Genomic DNA, 23,761 nt, shown 5'->3' on the forward strand with positions numbered 1-23,761 from the left:
CGCCTGGGTGGCTCAGTTGGTTAAGCGACTGCCTTCGGCTCAGGTCATGATCCTGGAGTCCCAGGATCGAGTCCCGCATCGGGCTCCCTGCTCAGTAGGGAGTCTGCTTCTCCCTCTGATCCTACCCCCTCTCATGTGCGCTCTCTCTCACATAAATAAATAAATAAAATCTTAAAAAAAAAAAAAAAAGGAGAGTTTTCCAAAAGTGTGTGTGAGGGAAACTATAAAGGTTAGTACAGTAATCCAGAGCTAGTAACTTACCCTTATGCTTAAAGGGACAAGGCAAAGAAGCAGTTACCGAGATGCAAAAGATTCTGATTAAGGTAGCCACATTGTGAGTACTTACCTTGGTTAAGGGACATAACTAGTTAAAGGTAACCTTTCAGGAAGGGGGATCCAGTGAAATAAAGACCTCATTCTCATTCTCCTCCCTTCTCCTGATCCCTTGACAAGGCTCTCCATTGGCTAAGTCCAGGGGAACCAGAGAGCATTGGAGTCCCTTTAAAGTAATCTCTATAAGTCCGTTTCCCTGGCCAAAGAGAGCAGGATGGAAAATAATGGAGATTTATAGGGACAAATGGAAGATATTTATAACATTTTTGTCATACTTATAAATGTTATAAAATTTTATAATATTTATAAATGATAGTTATGACATTTTATCCTTTTATATTTTTATAAATATATTTTATTTTTTATTTTTTAAAGATTTTATTTATTTATTTGACAGAAACACAGGGAGAGAGGGAACACAAGCAGGGGGAGTGGGAGAGGGAGAAGCAGGCTTCCCACTGAGCAGGGAGCCTGATGCGGGCTCGATCCCAGGACCCTGGGACCATGACCTGAGCTGAAGGCAGAAGCTTAACGACTGAGCCACCCAGGCGCCCCTATAAATATATTTTAATATATACTTAAAAATATACTTCTATAATATAAAATATGTGTTTAATATATTATATATTAAATATATAAATATATTTATTAAATGTTATATGTATATCTATTAAACATTTATTATATTTATATATTTTATTTTTGTATTATATAGTATATTATATATTATATAGTTTATTTATATAATATATATTTATATAATATGTACTTTATATATAGCATGTATTTATATAATACTTAATTATATATATTATATTTATATATTTATATAATACATATAAAATATATATTTATGAAATATTTAGTATATTTATATATTCATTTATGTATGTTATATATATAATATAATTTTATGTATGATATATAAAATATACATATTTTATATATTATATTTTATTTTGTAGTATTTATAAATGATATTTATAACATTTTATCATCATATTTTATCAAAGATATTTATTGAAAAAGATTTAAAGTATTATAAAAGGATATATTCTTTTGCTCCAAAGAATTTTCAGCCTAAAGTGGAAGAAGATGATAAGCTTGTATTTAACTTAATTATTCCTGTTGTAAACTTGGAGCTACTAAGCAGGCTATATATTTTATTTGTTTGATACTGATTTTTTGTGTTTATTTTTGGTTACTCTGTATATATTACATCTTGAAGGCCTTGAATATTCCTGTTCAAAATAAAAATTCGACAATTCTCTGTAATCAAGAACTGGAGTTGTACTCTAATTTCAAAACTCTGACTGGTATGACATTGGGTACCTTAATTTCCCCACTTTGATATAAAGTAAAGCTGAAGGATTTTGAAGGCTAATGCCTATTCTGGCAGGGCCAGAGAAAAGAACTATCTGCTTTTATGAAGCATTCAGGAGAGTTGTATACTACCTGACCAGGCCAAAACCAAATGGGCTGTGGAAAAGATTATTTTAATCCTCTGACTCAGATGGTCCTTTCCAGCTAGTTGCCAGGCTTCATAATTTAATCTGTTTAAAGAAGACTACATTTGAGAATCTTCTCTAAATCGAGTTCAGTTTGCCTTATTTGATTTAAAAGACATTCATTCATTAATTCAGCAAATATTTAAGGGGTGCCTCTGCCATTCCAGGCACTGTTGGTACTAGGAATGCCCAGGTCTAAGGTCACAGAGTAATTGAAAACCAGAGAATTAAACAAGTAAGCACACGAGCAAGTACACATGTGATTGTGCCCGCCCACACTGGTACATACTGTAAAGAGAAAGAGCAGGCTGGCATGACTGAAAATGGCAGGAAAGCGGTAGGAGGAAACTTTGGAGTGGGCAGTCAGCAAAGTCCTTCTAACGGAGTGACATTAGCCTGAACTCTGTAAGCTGAAAAGCATGTTAAGCAGAGGGAATGATACATGTGAAAGCTCTGAGGTAGGAAAGGTGTGTTTAAGTAACACAGAGAAGTCCAGTATGTCTTAAGCAGAGGGGGAGCAGTATGGGACAGAATGGCTTGATACAAAGCTAGAGAGACAAGAGGGGGCCAAATTATGCCAGGTATAATGTACACCCTGTTAAGGAGTTAACATTCTGTTCCATGTGCAAAGGAAGATATTGAAGGAATTTAATTAGGGACATGGACTGATCTAGTTTGTCTTTTAGATATATCATTTTGGCTGTGATTGGAAGAACATAGGGGGCACCGAGGGAAGCTAGGTGGTAGTCGGGAGGATATTGCAGCAGTGTAGCTGAGATGAGATTGTGGCTCGGGTGGCATTAGACATGGAAAGAAATGCATACATTTGAAAGAAATTTTTGAAAGTAAGAGAAAGAGGAGTTATTGATGGATTGGTTATGGAAATTGAAGAAAATTTGTGTCAAGATTTTCTATTACCTGATTTGTGGATATTTATATAAACTTGGCATGGTCAATTAAAGGTAACATGAAACTATGTATAGTGATTTGAGCTTCTGTGTCTTATTTTCATTTGCTATTTTTAAATCATCTTTTTAAAGGAGAAATTTTTTTCTTTTAATAGGTCCATTGTCTTGGTGGAGAAATTGGAGCAGAAGTCTGGGAGCATCTCCTTGTCATGATCCGATGTCCCTTTTTGGCTCTTTCAGCAACCATAAGTAACCCTCAGCATCTCACTGAGTAGGCATTATGTTCGGTTCAGTTTGGATAAATGCTTTTCTATTTTAAATTTTATACTTTCTCTATAGGTTCTGAAGCGTTTCATAACTTTCTGGTGGGTTTATTAACTTATCTCTGGCTATTCAAGCAACAGAGCATCTAGAGCACCTCCTGGCAAGTGCTGAGAAAGCCCACACTCAATAAAGGAAAATCAAGGACTGTCCCAGCCAGATCTGCTATTGAGTAGAAAATTTCTTCCATATGTCAAAAAAAGTCCACCAGCAGCGATAGATCTATGTTCCTTTTTTTTTCTGTCTTTTAGCAAGAAATAAAAAATGAAATAATATAATGACATCCCCTGCCACAGACTTTGAGATTTCTTCTATTGTCCCACTTTGTAGATGCTTAGAAAGATAGCAAAACCTTACTAATTGAAAGGCCCATATCATTTTGTCATTGGGCTAGATTTTTGCCTCATTGTTAATAACAATTATAGCAAAGGCTACTGTGTGCCAGGCACTATTCTAAGTGTTTTGCAAATATTAATTTATTTTAAATACCCAACAACCCTTATGATTTACTATTTCAATTACTACTATTAAATCATATGTCTACTACTACTATTATTATTTCCATTTTTGTGGAATGTAGAATGTGGAAAATGAGGCACAAAGAATGTAAGTGATTTGACCAAGAGCCACAGACAGCAGTAAGGAGGCTGGGATTCAGTCTCAGGTAGTCTGCCTCCAGGGCCTATTCTTTTAATTACAATTTTTAAGGCATGCGAAATTTTCTTTATTTGAATTATTTAATGTCACAGGAAGTAGTACTCTATTACTGCCTACAGTAAAATTATTTGTGAATTTATTTTTTAAGGTGGCTACAATCAGTAAAACACTACTGGAAACAAGAAGACCATACAATGGGAAAAAATATTGCTTTTAAAAGAGATGCTGGCCGTTGTGCCACTTCTCCCAAAGATTACTTCCGAATAAAGGAATCGTATAAAGTTAGACTTGGTACGTTTGGCATTTTTCTTTTACTTTAAAATCATTGCAGTCCTTAGCTGGCCACTGATTTGGAAATTCTTGCTCTTCATTGTTAGTGCTCTATGGAGAGAGATACAATGATTTAGAGAAGCATATATGTTCGATAAAACATAATGACATCTATTTTGATCATTTTCACCCATGTGCCGCACTAACAACAGATCATGTAAGTAATACTTTAGACATATTTGTTCTGAGTAATATAAATTACTTGTATATATGTTATAATTGAATAGCTGCCTAGTTGATTCTTAGAATTGTAGAATAGATACTTTATAACAGATATTTAACCTTAGTTTTATTTTTTGTTTATTGAATATATTTGACATGTAACATAATATAAATTTAAGGTGTATAACATGTTAATTTGGTATATTTATATATTGTAAAATAATTGTGATAGCAATATTTAGCACCTCTATCATGTTATATGATTATAATATAATATTATTGTCCATATTTATTATACTGTGCATTAAATCCCTATGTCGTATTTACTCATCACAAATTTGTACCCTTAAAGAACACTGATCTTTACTCCCCCACCTCACATTCCCTGGTAACCATCATTTTACTGTGTTTTTTACGAGTTTGACTTTTTTAGATTCCACATATAAGTGATATTATGCTGTTACTTTTCTTTCTCTGTCCGACTTACCTCTGTATAACTTAGCATAATGTGCTCAAGGTGCATTCATGGTGTTTCAAATGGCAGGATATCCTCCTTTCTCAGCGTTGAAGAATATTTATTAACATTAGTTTTTTAAAAGTAACAAAAATAACTTTGTAGTCTTCAATGAACCCTCAGTGGTGTCTGGATCCACAAAGCTTGAAAATGACTAAGAATATTAACCTGAAGTTTTTTTTGGTTAATTTTATTTGTTCTTGGACATTATCTTTGCCCATCTTCCTTCTTCTCAGTACCCATGTCTCTCTGTCAACCTTTGTGACACTAACCCTTAGTGCACAACTATATGTGGACAGCTCCTAGAACATGTGAGCAACTGATCACTGCGAGTTAGGTTAAATAAGGAAAAGACATTTCACTAACATAACAGTCATAACATGATTTTTTGGTGGTGAATCAATAAAGTGGAAGTCTTAGGATATCATTTGGGACATCGAGGTGTCTGTGAAGGAAGACTTCTTAATTTTCCTTGCACAATTCTCTTCCTTTTCTTTTTTTTTTTTAAAGATTTTATTTATTTGAGACAGAGAGAATGAGAGAGAGAGAGCACATGAGAGGGGGGAGGGTCGAGGGAGAAGCAGGCTCCTTGCCGAGCAGGGAGCCCGATGCGGGACTCGATCCCGGGACTCCAGGATCATGACCTGAGCCGAAGGCAGTCGCTTAACCAACTGAGCCACCCAGGCGCCCAATTCTCTTCCTTTCTTATCCTATTCTTAGTAACAGCCCATTCAAACTCTTAGTGCCTCTCAAAATGATAATTAGTCATTAGTTTGCCTTCCTTTCAAAACCTAGCAAGTAGACTATAGTCCAAATTCTGTTGTCAGGTAAAACCCCTAAAACATAATTATGATCTTGCCAAGCTTTAATGGCTTTCCTTTGGAAGTGATTAAATCCACAACTCCTTGGCTTGGCTTCCTAGGTCTTCTCTGACCTGGCCCCAAAATCTGATGTATCTTACCTGGAGGTCCTCATGATTTATATTGTTCCTGGAGTATTTCACCACAGATGCCAAATGCCAGTTGTTCAGATCCTTTTTATTTTTTATGAGTCCTCTAACGCGAAACATCTTCAGAGTCCTTCTGTGACTTCCTTAGCTGGATGTAATCTTCGGTCCATAGCACCTTCTTGTATGACATCAGTCATGATCAGCTTACTACTAAAGTTGCTTATATGCATGTCTCCTTTATCTTATTAGAATAACTCCTTGAAGACAAATTTTATGTCCTTATGAGTTCCTAAAAAACTGTGTATATAAAAGATGCTTAATAAATGTATGTTAAGTAAAGATGGCCAACTTAAATTGAGCATTTACTTTGTGTTCTAAGAATTTTATGTATTTTGTCCCTTTCAACTATCACAACAGTTTTAGGATGGATGTCTTGTTAATATTCCCAATTTACAAATGAGGACGGTGAGGCATAGAGCATTTAACTAACTCATTATTGCACCGCAAATAAGTGGTGGGGCCAGGATGCAACCAAGATAGACTCCAGAGCTTGCCCTATCATCACAGTATTCTGAATGATCTATTGAACAGATACTGAGTGAGTGAATGAATGAGAATCACTTTTAGCCTTTCAGCTATGATACAATGGCTTCTAAAAGCAACTGAATGAATCCTAATCATGGTAATTTTCTAATAAGATTTTATCACAGAAGTTTCTCTTTTGTGTGGCAATGGCCTAATCTGAACCCTAAATAAAACTAAAATATGGACAAAATTCCTGTGACCTCACACCCCAGACTTAGAATATAGATGATAACCCACACAAATAATTAATAGACTTCTTTTTCTGTCTCTGTCTTTCTCTCTGTCTGCTTTTTCCCCCCCATTGTCACCTGGCATTTTTAAAACAGCATAGTATTTAAAAAATTACTTATTTTGTGTAGGACGGTTCCAGACAGGTTATCTTTAAGTAGCAATGAGTGCAGTTTGGAGTACCTAGCAAGATTGGCATTTTGGTCCAAGTGCCTTTCCTCTCTTTTCAGTAGCTATGAATGGAGTAACTGGAAAGCAACAGAACTGCTACAGTATGCTCTGACCTGGTATGACTTCTGCAAAGGTCACACTGTTGTATGAGTCTTCTTAAGACTTCTGGACTTTGGGTCCAGAAGCAGGGAGTCTGCTTCTCTCTCTGACCCTCCCCCCTCTCATGCTCTCTCTCTATCTCATTCTCTCTCTCAAATAAATAAATAAAATCTTTAAAAAAAAAAAAGACTTCTGGACTTTTGCATCAGGAATGGAGGATAAACTCAAAGGCTTGGGCATTATTAAATGTGTTTTGATAGCTGTGTGTGTAACATGTGTTGATACAGTGTGTTTCCTATCGTAGCAGCAATACAAAGCAAGCAGACCTTTCTGAATGAGTAAATTATTCCTGATGTTGTGTAGTATACTTCAGATTAATATGAAAGAACTCAGTGGCAAGAAAAAGCATAATAAATTGTGGCAACCGAAAGAGAAGAACCATCCTCCCTGATCATTGTCCCTACAGCTTCGTCATAGAAATAGTTTGAGAAGGGAAGGGGTGGAACAGGATGAGTAAGCTGGCCTTCATCCAACTGAGGTGAAGGATTGCCCTTCAATCCATATGAGGCTTATTTCTGGCAAAAAAAAAAGCCGAGTTTGGCCTTTGCGACCAATTACCATGCCACAAAGGAGCAGCTGCTCATTGCTGGAGTTGTCAGCCCCAGGAAGTCCTTGAAAGAACTGTTGCCTCTTTCTGCTCAAGCACAGATCAATTCTCACCATCACTTGGGGCATTAGGGACAATGTGGTTCACAAAACAGCATCGTAATATAATACTGTTGTGTTTACAAATGAAGGATGGTACACATTTATGACCTTTTATTTCTCTTCCTTCTTTACGTAGGCTGGCTCAGGTTATGCCAGTTCATTAGTTGCTGTGTAGTGGAGAACAACTGAATTGAATTCCCAGCTTCTAGCCACAGAGTTATTAAACTGATTTTAAAAATTAAGACTTGTCAATCAGAGAAAGACAGTTATCGTATGATCTCGCTGGTATGAGGAATTTGAGAAACAAGACAGAGGATCATAGGGGAAGGGAGGGAACAATGAAACAAGATGAAACCCGAGAGGGAGACAAACCATAAGGGACTCTTAATCGCAGGAAACAAACTGAGGGTTGCTGGAGTGGTGGGGATGGGAGGGATGGGGTGGCTGGGTGATAGACACTGGGGAGGGTATGTGCTATGGTGAGCACTGTGAATTGTGTAAGACTGATGAATCACAGACCTGTACCTCTGAAACAAATAATACATTATATGTTAAAAAAAAAATAAGATAGTAGGAAGGGAAAAATAAAGGGGGGGAAATTGGAGGGGGAGATGAACCATGAGAGACTATGGGCTCTGAGAAACAAACTGAGGGTTGCTGCATTCTGCATGGAGCACTGGGTGTTATGCACAAACAATGAATCATGGAACACTTCATCTAAAACTAATGATGTAATGTATGGGGATTAACATAAGAATAAAAAAATATTTAATTAAAAAAAACAAAAAAAACAAAAAAACTGAGGGTTGCTGGAGTGGTGGGGGGTGGGAGGGATGGGGTGGCTGGGTGATGGACATTGGGGAGGGTATGTGCTATGGTGAACTCTGTGAACTGTGTAAGACTGATGAATCATAGACCTGTACCCCTGAAACAAATAATACATCATATGTTAATAAAAAAAAAAAAAGAAAAAAATCATAAGAGAAGGGGTGCCTGGGTGACTCAGCCGGTTAAGTGTCTGCCTTTGGCTCAGGTCATGATCCCAGGGTCCTGTGATTGAGTCCCGCATTGGGCTCCCTGCTCAGCGGGGAGACTGCTTTTCCCTCTCCTCCCCGCTCATGTTCTCTGTGTCAATCTCTGTCTGTCTCTCTCTCAAATAAATAAATAAAATCTTAAAAAAAAAATCTTAAGAGAAAATACAAAAAAAATTAAGACTTGTGAGTTGATCATTGACAGTTGAGGCATCAACCACGTGACAGGTACTTCGCTAGACTTATTACATACATTATCTAACTTAATTCTTGCAACAAATCTATGGCACAGGCAGAATTGTCCATTTTAGAAACAAAGAAACTCAGCCTTCCCCTAAAAGGCTAAGAGACTTAAGAAATCACAAGCATTCTAGTGACAGAAATAAGATTTATATCTTAAAAATTGTGATAATTTTTGGATTTATCTTACATATATGTTTTTTAGTGAGGCAAAATAATTTACCACTTTCAAGTAGTATTAATAAGAGCACACAATGCTTACATTCCAAAAATAACGTATTCAGTTACTATGTTGACATGGACTCTGTTGACATAATGCAGTCTCATGTTCAGAGATTTTACACAGGTTCGCAGGGCAAAGGACAGACCATAGATAAAATGAAAGAATATTAAAAATTTTAATTTTATCTTAAATGTAGATTGAAAAGTATGGATTTCCTTCTGATCTTACCCTTTCCCCTCGAGAAACCATCCAGCTTTATGATACCATGTTTCAGATCTGGGAAAGATGGCCCAGGGCCCAGGTAAGAAATAATTACACATTTAACTTGAATTAATTTTATTATAGTGGATGGTAACATTGCTGTTCAGAAAGACAAAGTCTCACCTTTTCTGATCATGTGCATCTAATCTTTTAAAATTATAGACTGTTTCCAAAATAAAATCACCCCTTCTAAGACATTCTTCTTGCTAACATATTGTGTTTTACTTTAATGGTGTGTAATGCCATTGAATTCCGGAAGATATTTCTTCTTTCAGTTTCTGGGATGCTAGGATATTTTAGTCTCCTTTTACATCTTGGATTCATATTCCTTCATTTTCTCATTGTACTCTCCTTTTCTCCTTACACCCTAATTGCTGTCTGTTTTCATCTTCTATGTGGTTTTGCTCTGCATTCTTTTTTCGAAGAGTTCATCCATCCTATTAGGTTTATGTACTGGAAACATTGGGGGGATAAAAAGACGTCAATAATCTGTACTCTCAAGAAGCTTGTAATTCTGTTAAATGAAATGCATAATTGAGAAACATCTTTGGATTTTCTTGCATGATTTTATTTAATTTTGTGACATTTCTTTTCAAGGAGTTCGATCCAGAGAAATTCATTCATTTTAAGAATAAAATAGTCATTAAAAAGTTGGATGCTAGAAAATATGAAGAGAGCTTAAAGGCAGAACTAACAAGTTGGATCAAAAATGGCCATGCCGAGGAGGTAATTTTCACATGTTTTTGGCAAAACCCTATGTTCCTTGTTTTCTTGACTTACATTGTTGTCATCATCATCATCATTATTATTATTTTATTATTTTAGTCTTCAATTTTCATTTTAGGATTTTAGGCTAACCTGGAAATCTAGTGATTCTGAGATAGAATAGAAAGAGGAAAAGGACATTGCTCTTTTTTTAATCCTTTGTGCTTCCTAAAACATATCCCAGAAGCCCACCAGTTCCTGTTCAGTGTTACAGTAGACAAGAACAGAGTTGTCATTATCCACAGTCAGTGTTCTTGATTCCGTGGCAGCAGAGATTGAAATCATAGTAACAGTAGCTCAGAAGAATTCTTTACTCCTTTATCATTTTTATCTTTGGATTTTTTTCTTTTATGATTTTTATTTCAGTTTGTAGGAACTATTTATATATTAAAACCTTCACCTGGGGTCATGTAAGTTTTGCATATTTACATTAAATAAGTTGATGATGGTCTTTATATTTTGAAGTTCGTTTTATTGTCACACATTGAGGTTTCTCATTTTTGGTGAGTGACATATATTAGACTTTTCCCATTTGAGTTTTTTCCATTACATTATTACTTTTTTTAAATTTTTAAAGATTTTATTTATTTATTTGACAGAGAGAGAGAGACAGTGAGAGAGGGAACACAAGCAGGGGGAGTGGGAGAGGGAGAAGCAGGCTGAAGCAGGCTTCCCGCCAAACAGGGAGTCCGATGCGGGGCTCGATTCCAGGACCCCGGGATCATGACCTGAGCGGAAGGCAGACCCTTAACGAGTGAGCCACCCAGGTGCCTCTCCATTACATTTTAACTTAGGTAACCTCCTCCCATTCAGAAACACAATTAATTTACATTTTCTTCCATTTATTTTGTCATTTAAAAACATTCAAAAGGTATTTGAAAGTGCTTTTTATCCATGATATGGAGAGGAACTGATTTACCCCACCTTCTGCCATAGAGATACCAGCATCATTTACAGAACAACCTCTTTCTGACTGATTTGTGTTGCCTTACATAATTGCATGTTAAATTGCATGTATGTATGCATGTATATATATTAGTCATTTTGTTGTCGTTGTTCTTTGGTGCATTGATTTGTATATTTCTTTGATGGTTCTTTACACAATGTTATATTTTCGTAATTATTTTATTATATTTTATTTGAAAGAAGCACAGAAATATAGATTAGACAACTATTAAAATATTTTAGCCAAAAGTATTAATTCCTTCCTTTATTATGCAGAATTTAAAACTAATAATTTTTTATTCATTGCTACAGGCCAAAGTGGTTCTGAGGAATCTTAGTCCTGATTCAGTTTTTAGTTCAGAAAACATGAAAAGAATGTTTCCACTTCTCGTTGAAAAGCTAAGGAAAATGGAAAAGTTACCGGCATTATTTTTTTTGTAAGTCATTTAATTTAATTAGTTTTTGTTTGTAATTTGTATCAGGCTTATTCTTTTAAATTGAGGAAAATTACACAAACTTCACTGTTGTAATAAAGTATTCATAACTATTTTTGGTGCTAATTATCAGAATACATATTTAAAAAATACACCTTTCTAGTTAAAAGAAATTTAGTTTCTAAAAATATCAGTTCTTAAAAAATATTTTTACTTGTGCTATTACAAATTACCATCTTTGAATAGTTTCCTACTCCATTTTTTGTTATCTTTTTACTGTAAACTATTATATTTTTATTTAGGTCTTATAAATTTCCAGTAAATACCGAGGTTCTTTGCAAAATAAATTGAATGCTTACACACACAAGTATCCCACATAAAATTAAAGTATCCTTACAACATGTTAGCATATTTATTGGTGGGGTGTTTTATTGTTTTTAATTTACAGTTATGAGAATTGTAACTTAGAGACACTGCCATCTTGCTAGAGTTTATATACTATAGAATGAAAATAGCTTAAAATTGAATATAATCATCCAGTTTTGGTGAGGTATAAGTTATACCAAAATATATTCATTCAATGGATAATACTCTTTATCTGGATTAACTTTGATCACATAGTTTGGGATTAGAGTAAAATGCTTTCTTTACTTTAGACAATTTCAAACAACACTTAGCCATGGAAGTTTAAGTAGGGCACAGATATAAACAAACAAACACATAAATAAAGCTACATAATCTTTTTTTTTTTTTAAAGATTTTATTTTATTTATTTATTTGAGACAGAGAATGAGAGAGAGAGAGCACATGAGAGGGGAGAGGGTCAGAGGCAGAAGCAGGCTCCCTGCCGAGCAGGGAGCCCGATGCGGGACTCGATCCCGGGACTCCAGGATCATGACCTGAGCCGAAGGCAGTCGCTTAACCAACTGAGCCACCCAGGCGCCCAAAGCTACATAATCTTGTTCAGCTGGCAGAGTTTGATGAAATTTGTTTACACATAAGTAGACATATAGTAATGAATCATTATTGGTGATATATATTTAAAATAATGATGATAATTAAATGTATGGTTGTGTTTGGAACTTTTGGAGATTGCAATACAATTGTTCCTTTTACCTGTGTTGTTGGGACAAGGAAAATAAATTTCTGAACTACCAAGAAGTAACACAGCTCACCTACTTTACTTTAGAACATGGTACAGATTTTAGTTAGAAACAAACACAGTTTTGTGCATCTGAGATATTCGTGAAAGCTTAACTGCAAAATAGAAATCTAAAAATAACTGTATTTATTGTTCATGCACACATACATTCTTAAAACATTTAAGAAGTAAAATATTTTCACCCAATGTTTGAAGGAAGTCAAGAGTTACAAACTTCCAGGTAAAAAATAAGTAAGTCATGGGTATGTAATGTACAGCATAGCTACTATAGTTAATAATACTATATTGCATATTTGAAGGTTGCTAAGAGATTAGTTCTTAAAAGTTCTTATCACAAGAAAATAAATTCTGTAACTGTGTGTGGTAACAGATGTTCATTAGACTGATTGTTGTGATCATTTCACAACATATGCAAATATTGAATCATTATGTTGTATGCCTAAAATTAATATAATGTTGTTTGTTAATTGTACTGCAATTAAAAAAAATAAAGGGTGGAGTACAATAGAATACATAGTGTTTTGTGCACCTGTAAAAGCTTCTTTGGAAACTATACCTAGGAGCACAATCACTATATTTTGTAGTATGGGCAAACTAATGGGATAAATGGAACATGAATTTTTCTAACGTGGCTTAACTTATGTCCCATCAGTAGTTCATGAGGTTCCCATTTTGACCTATCATCACAAGCTTATGGGATTGGTTTTTCTAAATGTTGTCATTCTGATTGTGTAAAATCATGTCTCGCTAACTGTTGTAATTTGCATTACTCTGATCAGTTGAGCATTTCTTTCAAGTAAGTAGTCTTTTAACTTTTTCCTCATGTGCTATTCAAATAATATTTCTTTTGGATTTCACAGCTTTTTTTTTTTTTGCTGTTTTTCAGGAATTTTAATTCTTTGTCAGTTATTAATTTGGCAATTATCTTCTCTGAGTCAAGCACCTGTCCTTTAAGTTTGTCTACACTATCTTTTGTTAAACAGTTATGTTTAATTTTGATGCATTAAAATTCATCAACACTCAAAAAAGGAAAATGTTTCACAAAAGCATCATAGATTTAATTTTGTTTGAGGAATTGAATCTTGGCATGTCTATGGAGTTTTGGGCTCTGTGCAAAACATACTGTGAAAATCCTTGGTCTTATGAAGTTTGATTTAATCCTAAGTAGCCCCAGATCATCAATAAATCAGGGTTTTTTAGGGTTCAATCTGTACAACTGAGAGCTTATCAAATAATAGTTGTCCCTGTCAACCTTCTCCAGTTTGGTCTCTAGAAAAAAATGTGAGGAGCATGTTTAATGTTTAGTGACAATATCAGTGTGTGCTTAAGAACACACATTTCATGGTCAAGCCCAAGTTTGGATCATACCTCTGCTCTCAATTAGTATGGCACTTCTAGACAGCTAATCAATGGCTTTGAGCCTTAGTTTCCTTATTTGAAAAATGAGGTGATAAAAATAGTAATGCGTAGGGTTGGGTGAGAATTAAATACAAATAAATTATGAAAGCCCTTAGGTGCAGTATTGCATAAATGATATTGACAGAAGCCCAATCCTGATCACATTCATTCTAAATAGGTTATCAGAGGATTTAAGAAAAAAAATTATTTACAAGTGATCTAGATTTTTTTCACAATTTTTTTATTATGTTATATTAATCACCATACATTACATCATTAGTTTTTGATGTAGTGTTCCATGATTCATTGTTTGCGTATAACACCCAGTGCTCCATGAAGTACATGCCCTCTTTAATACCCATCACCAGGCTAACCCAGCCACCCACCCTTCTCGCCCCTAGACCCTCAGTTTGTTTCTCAGAGTCCATAGTCTCTCATGGTTCGTCTCCCCCTCCGATTTCCCCCCTTTCATTTTTCCCTTCCTGCTATCTTCTTTTTTTTTTTTTTAACATTTAATGTATTATTGTTTCAGAGGTACAGGTCTGTGATTCAACAGTCTTACACAATTCACAGCACTCACCATAGCACATACCCTCCCCAATGTCTATCACCCAGCCACCCCATCCCTCCCATCCCCACCACTCCAGCAACTCTCAGTTTGTTTCCTGAGATTAAGAATTCCTCATATCCGTGAGATCATATGATACATGTCTTTCTCTGATTGACTTATTTTGCTCAGCATAATACCCTCCAGTTCCATCCATGTTGTTGCAAATGGCAAGATTTCATTCCTTTTGATGGCTGCATAATATTCCAGTGTGTGTGTGTGTGTGTGTGTGTGTGTGTGTGTGTGTATACACCACATCTTCTTTATCCATTCATCTGTCGATGGACATCTTGGCTCTTTCCATAGTTCGGCTATTGTGGACATTGCTGCTATAAACATCGGGTGCACGTACCCCTTCGGATCCCTACATTTGTATCTTTGGGGTAAATACCCAGTAGTGCAATTGCTGGATCGTATGGTAGCTCTATTTTCAACTTTTTTTTTTAAAGATTTTATTTATTTATTTGAGAGAGAGAATGAGATAGAGAGAGCATGAAACAGGGGAGGGTCAGAGGGAGAAGCAGACTCCCCGCTGAGCAGGGAGCCCGATGCGGTACTCGATCCCGGGACTCCAGGATCATACCTGAGCTGAAGGCAGTCGCTTAACCAACTGAGCCACCCAGGCGCCCTATTTTCAACTTTTTGAGGAACCTCCTTACTGTTTTCCAGAGTGGCTGCACCAGCTTGCCTTCCCACCAACAGTGTAGGAGGGTTCTCCTTTCTCCGCATACCAGCCAACGTCTGTCGTTTCCTGACTTGTTAATTTTAGCCATTCTGACTGGTGTGAAGTGATATCTCATTGAGGTTTTGATTTGGATTTCTCTGATGCCGAGCAATGTTGAGCACTTTTTCATGCGTCTGTTGGCCATTTGGATGTCTTCTTTGGAAAAATGTCTGTTCATGTCTTCTGCCCATTTCTTGATTGGATCATTTGTTCTTTGGGTGTTGAGTTTGATAAGTTCTTTATAGATTTTGGATACTAGCCCTTTATCTGATATGTCATTTGCAAATATTGTGTCCCATTCTGTCGGTTGTCTTTTGGTTTTGTTGCCTGTTTCTTTTGCTGTGCAAAAGTTTTATCTTGATGAAGTCCCAATAGTTCATTTTTGCCCTTGCTTCCCTTGCCTTTGGAGATGTTTCTAGGAAGAAGTTGCTGCAGCTGAGGTCGAAGAGGTTGCTGCCTGTGTTCTCCATTAGGATTTTGATGGACTCCTGTCTCACATTGAGGTCTTTCAACCATTTGGAGTCTATTTTTGTGTGTGGTGTAAGGAAATGGTCCAGTTTCATTCTTCTGCATGTGGCTGTCCAATTTTGCCAACACCATTTGTTGAAGAGACTGTCTTTTTTCCGTTGGACATTCTTTCCTGCTTTGTCGAAGATTAGTTGACCATAGAGCTGAGGGTCCATTTCTGGGCTCTCTATTCTGTTCCATTGATCTGTGTGTCCATTTTTTTGCCAGTACCATACTGTCTTGATGATGACAGCTTTGTAATAGACCTGGAAGTCCGGAATTGTGATGCCGCCAGCTTTGCTTTTCTTTTTCAACATTCGTCTGGCTATTTGGCATCTTTTCTGGTTCCATACAAATTTTAGGATTATTTGTTCCATTTCTTTGAAAAAAGTGGATGGTATTTTGATAGGGATGCATTAAATGTATAGATTGCTCCAGGTAGCATTGACATCTTCATAATATTTGTTCTTCCAATCCATGAGCATGAAACGTTTTTCCATTTCTTTGTGTCTTCCTCAATTTCTTTCATGAGTATCCTATAGTTTTCTGAGTACAGATTCTTTGCCTCTTTGGTTAGATTTATTCCTAGGTATCTTGTGGTTTTGAGTGCAATTGTAAATGGGATCGACTCCTTAATTTCTCTTTCTTCTGACTTGTTGTTGGTGTATAGAAATGCCACTGATTTCTGTGGATTGATTTTATATCCTGCCACTTTACTGAATTCCTGTATGAGTTCTAGCAGTTTTGGGTGGAGTCTTTGGGGTTTTCCACATAAAGTATCATATCATCTGCAAAGAGTGAGAGTTTGACTCTTCTTTGCCAATTTGGATGCCTTTTATTTCTTTTTGTTGTCTGATTGCTGTGGCTAGGACTTCTAATACTATGTTGAATAGCAGTGGTGATAGTGGACATCCCTGCCGTTTTCCTGACCTTAGGGGGAAAGCTCTCAGTTTTTCCCCATTGAGAGTGATATTCACTGTAGGTTTTTCATAGATGGCTTTTATGATATTGAGGTATACCCTCGATCCCTATACTCCGAAGAGTTTTGATCAAGAAAGGATGCTGTACTTTGTCAAATGCTTTTTCTGCATCTATTGAGAGGATCCTATGGTTCTTGTTCTTTCTTTTGTTAATGTATTGTATCACATTGATTGATTTGTGGATGTTGAACCAACCTTGCAGCCCAGGGATAAATCCCACTTGGTTGTGGTGAATAATCCTTTTAATGTACTGTTGGATCCTATTGGCTAGTATTTTGGTGAGAATTTTTGCATCCATGTTCATCAAGGATATTGGTCTTTAATTCTTTTTGATGGGATCTTTGTCTGGTTTTGGGATCAAGGTAATGGTGGCCTCATAAAACGAGTTTGGAAGTTTTCCTTCCATTTCTATTTTTTGGGACAGTTTCAGAAGAATAGGTATTAATTCTTCTTTAAATGTTTGGTACAATTCCCCTGGGAAGCCATCTGGCCCTGGGCTTTTGTTTTTTGGGAGATTTTTGATGACTGCTTCAATTTCCTTTGTGGTTATAGGTCTGTTCAGGTTTTCTATTTCTTCCTGGTTCAGTTTTGGTAGTTGATACATCTCTAGGAATCATCCATTTCTTCCAGATTATCTAATTTGCTGGCATATAGTTGCTCATACTATGTTCTTATAATTGTTTGTATTTCTTTGGTGTTGGTTGTGATCTCTCCTCTTTCATTCATGATTTTATTTATTTGGGTCATTTCTCTTTTCTTTTTGATAAGTCTGGCCAGGGGTTTATCAACCTTGTTAATTCCTTCAAAGAATCAGCTCCCAGTTTCATTGATCTGTTCTACTGTTCTTTTGGTTTCTAGTTCATTTTGATTTCTGCTCTGATCTTTATGATTTCTCTTCTTCTGCTGGGTTTAGGCTTTATTTGCTGTTCTTTCTCCAGCTCCTTTAGGTGTAGGGTTAGGTTGTGTATTTGAGATCTTTCTTGTTTCTTGAGAAAGGCTTGTATTGCTATATACTTTCCTCTTAGGACTGCCTTTGTTGCATCCCAAAGATTTTGAACAGTTGTGTTTTCATTTTCATTTGTTTCCATGAATTTTTTAAATTCTTCTTTAATTTCCTGGTTGACCCATTCATTCTTTAGTAGGGTGCTCTTTAGCCTCCATATATTTGAGTTCTTTCCGACTTTCCTTTTGTGATTGAGTTCTAGTTTCAAAGCACTGTGGTCTGAAGATACGCAGGGAATGATCTCAATCTTTTGATACTGGTTGAGACCTGATTTGTGACCTAGGATGTGATCTATTCTGGAGAATGTTCCATGGGCACTAGAGAAGAATGTGTATTCCGTTGCTTTGGGATGGAATGTTCTGAAGAGATCTGTGAAGTCCATTTGGTCCAGTGTGTCATTTAAAGTCTTTATTTCCTTGTTGATCTTTTGCTTAGATGATCTGTCCATTTCAGTGAGGGGGGTGTTAAAGTCCCCCACTATTATTGTATTGTTGTCAATGTGTTTCTTTGCTTTTGTTATTAATTGCCTTATATAATTGGCTGCTCCCATTTAGGGGCATAGATATTTACAATTGTTGGATCTTTTTGTTGGATAGACCCTTTAATTAGGATATAGTGTCCTTCCTCATTTATAGTCTTTAGACAAATCTAATTTGTCTGATATAAGGATTGCCACCCCAGCCTTCTTTTGGTGTCCATTAGCATGGGAAATGGTTTTCCACCCCCTCACTTTCAATCTGGAGGTGTCTTTGGGTCTAAAATGAATCTCTTGCACACAGCATATCGATGAGTCTTGTTTTTTTATCCAATCTGTTACCCTGTGTATTTTGATTGGGGCATTTAGCCCATTTACATTCAGGGTAACTATGGAAAGATATGAATTTAGTGTCATTGTATTGCCTGTAAGGTGACTGTTACTGTATATGGTCTCTGTTCCTTTCTGGTCTATGTTACTTTTAGGCTCTCTCTTTGCTTAGAGGACCCCTTTCAAGATTTCTTGTAAGGCTGGTTTCATGTTTGCAAATTCCTTTAGTTTTTGTTTGTCCTGGAAGCTTTTTATCTCTCCTTCAATTTTCAATAGCAGCCTAGCTAGATATAGTATTCTTGGCTGCATATTTTTCTCATTTAGTGCTCTGAATATATCCTGCCAGTCCTTTCTGGCCTGCCAGGTCTCTGTGGATAGGTCTGTTGCCAATCTAATGTTTCTACCATTGTAGGTTACAGACTTTTTGTCCCGAGCTGCTTTCAGGATTTTTCTCTTTGTCTCTGAGACTTGTAAGTTTTACTATTAGATGTTGGGGTGTTGACCTATTTTTATTGATTTTGAGGGGGGATTCTCTGTGCCTCCTGGATTTTGATGCCTGTTTCCTTCCCCAAATTAGGGAAGTTCTTTGCTATAATTTACTCCAATATACCTTCTGCCCCTCTCTCTCTTTCTTCTTCTTCTGGGATCCCAATTATTCTAATATTGTTTCATCTTATGGTTTCATTTATCTCTCGAATTCTGCCCTCATGATCCAGTAGTTGTTTATCTCTCTCTTTTTCTCAGCTTCTTTATTTTCCATCATTTGGTCTTCTATATCACCAATTCCCTCTTCTGCCTCATTTATCCTAGCAGTTAGAGCTTCCATTTTTGATTGCACCTCATTAATAGCCTTTTTGATTTCAACTTGGTAGATTTTAGTTCTTTTATTTCTCCAGAAAGAGTTTCTTTAATATCTTCCACGCTTTTTTCAAGCCCAGCTAGTATCTTTAAAATTGTCATTCTGAACTCTAGTTCCGACATCTTACTAATGTCCATATTGATTAGGTCCCTGGCAGTCATTAGTGCCTCTTGTTCTTTCTTTTGAGGTGATTTTTTCCATCTTGTCATTTTGTCCAGAGGAGAATAGATGAATGAGAGAACAAAATGCTAACAGGGTAACAATGGCCCCAGAAAAATATACACTAAACAAATCGGAAGAGACCTGTAACCGGGGGAAAGGAAAGGGAAAGAAAGAAAAAAGAAAAAGAAAAAGATAAAAACAAACAAACAACCCCCCCCCCAAAAAAAACAGAATATGATCAAATATGTTCAGTTTGGTGCATAGATCAGTGCCACACACTAGATTTTGGGCATATTTTGGATTGTTAGAAGAAAGTGCCTCCCAAAATTTTAAAGAAAGAAAAACCTATATATGTAGAAAAATAGGGTAAATACAATGAAGGGATGGAATATGACTGTAAAGATGAAAATTGTAAAAGACTTTATAAAAGGAATTGATAAGAAGTTGGTTGAAAAAAGAAAGAAGAGGATTTAAAAAAAGAAAAAGGGAGAGAATGTGATCAGGCAGGTGACTAGAACAAAGCCATACATTAGAGATTTAAGGTATATTTTGGTCTGTTAGAAGAAACTGTATCCCAAAATTTTAAAGAGAGAACCATATATATATATACACCAAAAATAAGGTTAACTACTATGAAGGGATAGAATATTACTCTAAAAATGAAAAATAAAAAAGATTTTTAAAAAAGGGACTGATAAGATGTTGGTTGAAAAAGGGAAAAAGAAAAATTCAAAAAAAAAGAAAAAGAAAAAGAAAGTTAAAGAAAAAAACTTTGAAAGACTAAAGAATCATGGGAAAAAAGCCGTGAATTCTATGTGCAGTATTTCCTTAGCGCTGGAGTTCTGCCGTTTTCATGATCGGTAAACTTGGTCTTGGCTGGCTGTTTTTGCCGATCTTCTGGGGGAGGGGCCTGTTGCCATGGTTCCCAAATGTCTTTGCTGGAGGCGGAATTGCCCTGCCCTTGCGGGTCTGAGCTAAGCAATCGGCTTGGTTAGCTCTCCCTAGCTTTTGTTCCCTGTAAGCTTTCTATACAGCTTTGGAGGATGAGAGTGAAATGGAGGCTTCCTAATCTCCACCCCGGAGGAGCTGAGAACTCAGGGCCCCACTCCTCAGTGAGCCCCCAGAGAAAAGCAGTCAATCACTCCCATCTCCCTGGTCTCTGGCTGAACTCCATGCTCACCCGGCCTGCTACCAAGCGTTTCTATTTTTGGTACCCGACGCCCGTGTGGAGTCTCCAAACCCAGCAGATCCCTGTGGTGCACTCCCACACCACTGTTCCCCGGGGAGGAAGGGGAGTCTCCCCGGATCTGCAGCTTGTTGTGTCCCTGCTGGAGGAGCAGTGGCCTGACTGTGCCGCGGATCACGGTTTATGGCAGCCCCGAGCTGAGAGCCCACTCCTCTGCTCTTTCTTTGCAGCTGCTTCCCCGCTCTGATACCTGGGAGCTCTGCCGCACTCAGGCACCCCTGGTCTTTCTGTGACCCTGAGGGTCCTGAGACCACACTGTCTCAGTGAGGGTTCCATCCCCCCTTTAGCCACTGGAGCCATGTCCCTCAGCGAAGCCGACTTCTAAAAGTTCTGATTTTATGCTCCGTGGCTCTATCACTTGCTGGTAGTGGCTGACTGAGGCCCCCTCCCCTGCCGTCTATCTTCCTGAATATCACTTTGGATTCACTTCTCCTTTCGTCCTACCTTCCAGAGAGTGGTCGCTTTTCTGTTCAGAGAGTTGTTACTTTTCTTTTCTTCGATCTCCTGTTGAGTTCGTAGGTGTTCAGAATGGTTTGATCCCTATGTAGCTGAATTCCTGGAACCAGAGGAAATTTAGGTCTCCTACTCCTCCGCCATCTTGCTCCTCCCTCCCCCAAGTGATCTAGATTTTAAAACATGAGGTTCTATGATGAAAATGATGCCTTTTCATACAGAATGTACACCTAGATGAAGTAAATTGCATTAAAATAAAAAAAGAAGTAACATGATTTCATGACTAAGAACATGGGCTTTGGAGGCCAGACTCTCCACATACAAGCTGTGGAATCCTGGACAGATCACTTAATCTCTTTATATATCCATTTTCTCATCTATGATATTGGGAAAATAATGGTGCTTTCCTCATAGGGTGATTGTGAGTACAAAATGGATTAATAGATTTATGATACTTAGTGTCTGAAAAATAGCATGTTTAAGTGTTTACTAACTTTATTTTTTTATTGTCTACTATATAAAATTTCTTGCCATGTGTCATAGACTGCCATTTATTTAATCCTTACTTCATCAGTATACCATTCCTGCCTAAGAGCAAAATTTTACTGTATGATCTCACTTACATATAGAATCTAAAAAAGCTGAACTCATAGAAACAGAGGGTAGATTGGTGGTTGCCAGGTTCTCAGGGGAGTAGGAGTGAGAGAAATGGAGAGATGTTGGTCAAAGGGTACAAACTTCCTGTTATAAGATGAATAAGTTCTGGGGATATAATGTATAGCATGTTGACTATAGTTAATAATACTGTATTGTATACTTCAATGTTGCTAAAAGAGTAGATCTTAAATCTTTTCAGACTAACACAAAAGGCAGCCACCAGAGGTGATAGATGTGTTAACTGACCTTATTATGGTAATCACTTTGTGATATGCAGATGTATCATATCATCATGCTGTACACCTTAAACTTACACAATGTTACATGTCAATTATATTTCAATAAAAATGGAAAAAAACCAAAGGAGTCTCTAAAATTCACAAAAGATTTGTGTAATCTGAACTTACACATATTTATATAATGCTAAGGGCCTTTGATTCTATTAGGAGAAAGGCCTAAATTTGAGTGGAATTAAATACAAGAGCAACTACATCAACAATACCAATAAAAGAGCATAATTCTTTTTTGTTTTTAAACTTTTTTTTCTCATCTTGTTTTGGGGGGGCAATCCCTTTTCTGTATATAAATAGAGAAAATCCATTGTTCTCTGTCCATTACCTGTGGAGTATTTTACCTACTCTTACAGGAAAAATTTTCATGGGCTCTCATTGTTGCCTCAGGGGTAAGGTCTCAACAAGGAGAGGAACTTACTGTTTACTATAATGTAGTTAATAAGGAATCTGCTGACCCAGAATACCTTGTATGCCTATTCAGGATAAAACTCAGAAAGATGGATATTAAAATCTCAACAGGTATATGTCAGGATGTTAACAGTAGATGGAAATATGATTTGAATTTTATTTATGACACTGTTTTCAAGGCAAGTGGTCTTTTCATTTGCTTGTAGATTCAACTTAAGAGATGTAGAACAAACAGCTATATGTGTGAGAAGTTTCCTGGAGCAAAAGCAAAAGAGACAAAGACCTCCTAAAGCTGATAAAGAAGCCTATGACATGACTAACAAACTTCGAAAAGTTAAAAAATCCATTGAGAAACAAAAGACAATGTAAGTATTTAATTAAACAAATTAGTGGTTAAAGGATTAAAATACTCCACAAGTTGAATCGGAAACATAGATTGAATGTGCTACAAAGAAGTTCTAGTTATTGCTTGAACTTATTTGCAAATTGTGTAAATTTGGGTGGGAGAATGGGATAAAGATAAGTGGTCATAATATTTATATACATATTCTTTAGTTGCATAGATGAGTCTCATTTAGGACTTCAGAGAGGCAGGACCACAGCTTATCGGTATTGGTGGATTATGTACCTGACATAATCATCCCTCAAAATAAGCATATGTGACTCCAACTCTCTGTCAGTCCTCAGAACAAAGTCAAAACACGTTGTCTTGGGTCACAATATGGAGGTGTCACTGATTTATCATCACAGTCACATACGTGAACATCGAATGAATTTGAGAATTGATTGAAATGCCAGTTTTATGCTTGATAGAACTTTGCTTTTGACTCCTCTTCCTTGTTCTCATGTCTAATCCTGACAACTCTACTTCAAGATGTTTATTGTTTCCCTATTATTCTATCTTATTTGCTGCCTGATGTAGATGCTTATTATGTCTTCCTTGAATGATTGCAAGGGTCTTTTTTTAGACTCCAGAACCTTAGGGTTCCCTACTCTCCAGTGTAGCTAACAATTGGTCTTGCTAACATTCAAATTAATTAAATTATCCAATGTTCAATGTTCTTTCTTCCTTCTTCCTTGCTTTGATGATAAAGTCTAAATTTTTTGGATGTTGTTGGTATGTCA

General features: G+C 36.5%; 1 protein-coding gene across 16 annotated transcripts in view; it reads left to right on the forward strand.

The window, feature by feature from the left end:
• LOC118022172 (probable ATP-dependent RNA helicase DDX60) overlaps nucleotides 1-23,761 on the forward strand; it is a 188,767-nt gene that overhangs the window by 50,437 nt on the left and 114,569 nt on the right. For all 16 annotated transcript variants that reach the window (XR_004682397.1, XR_004682391.1, XR_004682390.1 and 13 more), the window contains 7 exons: nucleotides 2,905-3,020; nucleotides 3,876-4,018; nucleotides 4,105-4,214; nucleotides 9,164-9,268; nucleotides 9,826-9,954; nucleotides 11,251-11,375; nucleotides 22,843-23,001. Coding sequence is in view for 8 of the 16 variants with exons in the window: in XM_035022745.1 (XP_034878636.1) it covers nucleotides 2,905-3,020; nucleotides 3,876-4,018; nucleotides 4,105-4,214; nucleotides 9,164-9,268; nucleotides 9,826-9,954; nucleotides 11,251-11,375; nucleotides 22,843-23,001 (887 nt within the window). In the remaining 8 variants the exon portion in view is untranslated. The remainder of the gene's footprint in view (nucleotides 1-2,904; nucleotides 3,021-3,875; nucleotides 4,019-4,104; nucleotides 4,215-9,163; nucleotides 9,269-9,825; nucleotides 9,955-11,250; nucleotides 11,376-22,842; nucleotides 23,002-23,761) is intronic.

This window comes from Mirounga leonina, unplaced genomic scaffold, assembly GCF_011800145.1.
Source record: "Mirounga leonina isolate KUSES-001 unplaced genomic scaffold, KU_Mleo_1.0 Mir_176, whole genome shotgun sequence".
NCBI classification, from domain to species: Eukaryota; Metazoa; Chordata; class Mammalia; order Carnivora; family Phocidae; genus Mirounga; species Mirounga leonina.